General features: G+C 35.7%; 1 protein-coding gene across 1 annotated transcript; it reads right to left on the bottom strand.

The window, feature by feature from the left end:
- Window positions 1-125: 125 nt before the first annotated feature.
- On the bottom strand, window positions 126-5444 carry LOC144977856 (uncharacterized). The gene is made up of 2 exons (XM_078923262.1): window positions 5354-5444; window positions 126-4727 (listed from the first exon to the last, which is right to left on the bottom strand). Exon 2 carries the CDS (start codon window positions 4466-4468, stop codon window positions 3038-3040), a length of 1431 nt encoding a protein of 476 aa, XP_078779388.1. The 5' UTR covers window positions 4469-4727; window positions 5354-5444; the 3' UTR covers window positions 126-3037.
- Window positions 5445-5701: the final 257 nt, after the last annotated feature.

The following is a 5701-nucleotide window of genomic DNA, read 5'->3' as shown; positions in this document are numbered from 1 at the left end:
AGTGTGTCGAATAAGAAGAGAAGCTAAAAATAGCATCGAAGCACCAGCTTTCATTTGCCATTCATGTTGGACCTTCGTTTCTGAGTGTTGTATGGGCTTGGGACTGTCACGTTCTATACATGATATTTATTTATTTATTTATTTATTCATTTGGGCTGTTTGCTTTTAACATTTTTCTTCTTTTTCTTCTTTAAATTTTTTTTCTTTTTCATAAACACGGATGGCAAAAACCAATAACAAAGGCCTGAGTGACGTCATATATCTTCGTTCTATCTATAGGCTAGCAATAGTGTGTGTGTGTGGATACGTGTGTATAGCCCAGACTTGCCTAGTACTACAAAAAATTCGTAGAATTACGAAATGTTTGACTCCAATTTAAGAACTGTATGACAATCTCTATGTCATTAAGACTTATTCAAAAGTGAAGTTGATACCAGACTTAATAATTTTAAGGGTTTCTTAGGAGTTATGATATAATTATTGTAAGGGTAAATTGTTGATTGTTAAAGTTAACTATAGGGATTGCTATTTTTATCCCCTTAAAACTACGAATTTTTAAATTTTCAAGTCGGCAGGTTTCGTATAGCCTTTGTGTACTTCTCTACTAACTCGGTACACGTCGGCTATAGATAGAATGAAAGTGACATCACTTCAGTCTTTGTTATTGCTTTTTGCCATCCTCGTTTATGAGTTATTCTCACTAAACTGTATTAACCAGACTATAAAAGTTCATGGTTACATATAGTTTCGTGTGTTGGTCGTGACAATTAATTTCAATACACCTATATATTCTTCACATAGGTAGGTACGCGTTTTACGCTGTGAACCCTCGCTTGAATCAAACAACACATACTTTGAACATGAGAGGACGAGGACGAAGACATTTGAGTTGGTCCGTTTTTATTTTTTGTTGAAAATATCAATTAAAAAAATTAAGAAGAAGGAACCTGTGTAAGATAAAGATCTGAACTTAAATCCCATGAGCTTCGGATTCCAGCACGCTTCGATTCAAACACCCTTTTTGGTTTCTCCCGAGAGCCTGTTAGAGAATCCAATGAGCGTTGTATTCCTTCTATCTCTGAGATCTATGACAGAAGATTGTGAAATGTGAAAGGATCTCATACAGATGATAAAAGAAGGGGCCGAGATTTTCCCATCGTATGACTAGGAGGCGAAATGCGCTTAAGTCATAAATCAAATCAATATTCCTGAATTTTTAAAGATTATACCAGTATCAGAAAGATATTAAAAAATAAGAATTTTGCCCTTCCGCCACGACATCATAAGACATTGTCGCCTAGACATTCCAAGATGGAATGTAGAAAATTCATCAAACAAGATGTCTAATGTCAACAGGAATCACCCATGTTGTCCGAGTGAGCAAATTGGCGGTTAATAATCTTGCTTAAAGAAAAAAAAACGAAAGTGCCTGAAGCGGGGCTCGAACCCGGGACCTTCCGGGTCATTGTGCAATGTAATAACCACTCGGCCAACCCCCCACCCCCGGAGAAAGATCAAGACGATTAAATTTCAAACAATGACAAATCTAAACAGCCATTTTAATGAGGCATTTTTTTTTTGTTTGTTGCTTTAGGTCTCTTCCAACACAATTGAGGTTATATGAGAGACCGCTGAAACAAAAAAAAAAAAAAAAAAAACAAGCAATCTAACAAAAATAGTACAAATGTCAATCAAAATCATAACCTAAAGATATCATAAGCTAAATTATAAATAACCAAGAACAAACAGGCAGAAGATTTACAGAAAAAAAATATCCCCTGTCAAAAATACAATCACAAACCAAAGAAGCAGGATAGTCTAGTAGAGAAGAAGAAACGACATCACTATCGGATCGTACACCCATGCGAACATCATAGGTATATGATTCAAGGGTGATGCTCCCATCCAACCACCCGCTAATGAGGCATTGGATATATTTTTTTCAAAAGTGAAATAATTTTATTGGGCTGTTAAATTCAAATTAAATTGATCAAGGACTAAAAGGATTATTTAACAATGAAAGAGGTTAATCATAATATATGTACACATGTAGACGACAGTCAACCATTTTAAACTGAGTAAGAGTTATACATTTATGAATTTCACAAAACCAGCAATAAAAGAAAGGGATTAGTTTGGAACATCTGTTTGTGTAGCAATATACTCGTAATGTACTTATATTAATCTTGGTTTAAATTTACAAGTTACAATTAGCTTAATGGCGCCTGTGACAATTGAAATGCCGACCTATGCTTATGATACAGACAGAAAAACCAGTAGAAGTAGTAGCAGCAGCAGTAGTAGTAGTAGTAGTAGTAGTAGTAGTAATAGTAATAGTAATAGTAGTAGTAGTAGTAGTAGTAGTAGTAGTAGTAGTAGTAGTAGTAGTAGTAGTAGTAGTAGTAGTAGTAGTAGTAGTAGTAGTAGTAGTAGTAGTAGTAGTAGTAGTATTAGTAGTAGTAGTAGTAGTAGTAGTAGTAGTAGTAGTAGTAGTAGTGAGGTAGAGGAGTAGGTAGTAAGAAGAGTAGTAGTAGGAAGTGTAGTAGAGTAGTAGTAGTAGGTAGAAGTGAGTAGTAGTAGTAGTAAGTAGTAGTAGTAGTAGTAGTAGTAGTAGTAGTAGTGTAGTAGTAGTAGTAGTAGTAGTAGTGTAGTAGTAGTAGTAGTAGTAGTAGTAGTAGTAGTAGTAGTGTAGTAGTATAGTAGTTAGTATAGTAGTAGTAGTAGTAGTAGTAGTAGTAGTAGTAGTAGTAGTAGTAGTATAGTAGTAGTAGTAGTAGTAGTAGTAGTAGTAGAAGTGGTAGTAGTAGTAATAGTAGTAGTAGTAGTAGTAGTAGTAGTTTTCTATGTTTGTGTGTGTGTGTGGGTGTGGGTGTCTGTATGAATGTGTGTGCCTCGCCCCCACCCCCCCCCCCTCTTCTCTCGCTCACTTACTCCTTATGTGCCACTTTCTTCTCGAATATAGATATAATGATATATATTTTTCTTTCAGTGAATTCCTCAATAATACCTACTTCATATATTATTATCTTACACCTATTCATTCCTTGACAGTTAAAATGATCAACACAACAGCTATAGCGTCGAGAAGGGCAGTAATAAAGAAAAGATAAAACCACCCCAAATTGTCTAAAATTGCTTGCAGAAAAATCGGAGTCACCAAAATTAGCGCTGCAGAAGACATTGCTACCAAACCATAATTGGAAGAAAAATGGGTTATCCCGAAAACCTTCAACGTACATGCGGAATATAAGACAAACAATGGCGCTGTTAAACCTCCGAAACATAACGTGACAATACAAAACAACCATTTATTTATCATAGGAGAAAAATAAAACGAGAGACTTGCAAATGGAATGGATCCGAAATAAAAAATCATGCACCATTTGACGCCGAATCGATCGATTAAAAATCCGTAAATCAAGAAAAAGGCAACCGTAATCTCTATCATAACACTGCCAAGAATTGTCAGAAAATTATCGTCTTGAATCCACAGCTGTCCATACGATTTGTAGTATTTATTCATAGTTACATATGAAACGCTACCTATCACCATGGTGGCGAAAAACGTATAAAATTCCACTTTTCGTATAATTTGAGTTGGGGATAGATCCAGGTTATGAACATCACCTGCTGAAGACCTGAAATGATTATTGTCACGTGATCTTGATATTGCATCCGGTTCTTTTAAATCGATTTCATCCACAATCTCTACGTTTTCTCGCTCGATCGAAATGTCAAGGGACTTGTAACTTCTGCGGCATTCTTGGTTGTTTGATTGTTTCTGAATTGAATTGTCCTCTGTCCTCCTCCGAACCACCATGAGTCCCGTCAACTGTAGGACCAAGAACATCCCGCTTAGAACTAAAAATAAAGAAGGCACTTTATCCGTGACATCCGTATCAGAGAAGAACATTTGTGATACAATTTCGAGGTCTGGACTTTTGTTATAGGGGTTAAGATATAAGGTCACGCATTGATTGATAACAAGAGCACCAAGAACTAAGGAGCTTCGAATGATACTAATGTAAAGCCCAACCTGACCATCGGCCCACTCTACAACAAGTTGCATCATTAATATTATAACAATTCCATCACTGACACCGGGGAGAGCTCCGATGCAAATATTGAATAAGATTGTCGAGTTTCCGATTATAAAGTACACCAAAGAAAAACTAACACTTTTTAAAAGGATTCCACACAACATTGTAATTTTAATTCCAATCACTCTCGAAAGTTGTCCACCGATCAAAACAGCAACACATGTTAAGGTTACCCAAAGGGACAAAGGCCACGGGGTCATAATATCACTGGGATCAGCATCAGGCTGTTCTTTTAAAGAGTAAGAGGTAGAGTAGATTGAAAGGTTCCCCCAGTACAAACTGAATCCACTTGTTGACAACGCCAAACAAGCTCCGATAAGAGTGCAGATTTTCTTCCATTTATCCTTGTTTTGAATAGCCCAACACATTTTGAGAAACACTTCAATACTTAACTTTTTAAAAGTTTACAAAGTATTGTCATGAAAATAACAGATCAGGTGTTGGACTCCTAGCCAAGAAAAGCTAGGTTTCTGGTTTTTCTTGTTTGTTTGTTTGTTTGTTTTGATGACGAAGTGTTCAGTCGAGTTCTTTTTAATGTATTTTTCATTTATCTCCTCCTTTATCGTGTTTTATAACATTTTAGACCATTTATCCGTTTCTAATTTTGTGACACGGTTTGCCTTATAACTTTGGAAAATATTAAATACTTATACTTTAGCTCTTATTTTGCTCAATATCCACTAGACATGCTCAAGCGCTTTACAAAGGGTCCCTGACCAACAGCAACATGTAACATGTAGAACGATACATGACAGCTGTGAGGCGATCTTACAATTCTTTTTTTTCCGACAGAGACAACGCTGTTAACGATCAGGTACTCATTTTACACCTGAGTACGGTGAGAGAATGTGACTCAACTATGCGCCGAGCGAGGCTCGAACCCAGGACTTTCCGATCAAAAAGCGAGTGTCATACCACAAGACCACATAGCCATACAAACAGGTACCTACTGAGAAAAAAAGAATCAACACAAATTGAACGAAACTGGTGCGATGAATCCGTTCTCTTCTTTTATTTTTTGATCCATTCTTGAAATATATTTGCAATTTTGAACTATCTACATAAATAAATAAATAAATAAATAAATAAATAAATAAATAAATAAATAAATAAATAAATAAATGATAAAAGAAAGTAATTCAAAGTTTCAATGATCAAAAATACCATTCGAAATTTCAGTATATTTTCGAATATAGGCAAACTTAACTCCAACTTTATAAATTATTTTACTTTAAATTAAAATTTTGAATCACCCCAACACATAATGATTCTCTAAAACTGTAAATTTCATTTCATGAAGAGGAATATTTTCCTCACATCCATTTTGATCAGCACAAACAATTGATTCAAATACTTCGAAAGCTTCTAATAATTATTAACCAGTGAACTGCCGTGCTCTGGGGGGAAAAAATATGTACAGTCGACTCCGCTTAGTCGCAAACCCTCGGGAGTTCAGGTTAGTGTGTCGATTAAGCGGAGTGTGCGATTAAACAGAGAAGCTAAAACTAGCATCTAAGCACCAACTTTCATTTGCCATTCATGTTGGACTTTAATTTCTGAGTGTTCTAGAGCTTGGGACCGTCACGTTCTATACATGACCT

Source organism: Berghia stephanieae, chromosome 8 (genome assembly GCF_034508935.2).
Source record: "Berghia stephanieae isolate SIO BIC M18660-M18661 chromosome 8, UCSD_Bste_1.3, whole genome shotgun sequence".
Classification (NCBI taxonomy): domain Eukaryota; kingdom Metazoa; phylum Mollusca; class Gastropoda; order Nudibranchia; family Aeolidiidae; genus Berghia; species Berghia stephanieae.
Note: the sequence above shows the minus strand (reverse complement) of the source record. Positions and strands in the feature narration are given on the sequence as shown.

Bases quoted from the DNA above. Each gene is read 5' to 3' on its own strand.
- LOC144977856 (XM_078923262.1), bottom strand. From the start codon at position 4,468: ATGTGTTGGGCTATTCAAAACAAGGATAAATGGAAGAAAATCTGCACT.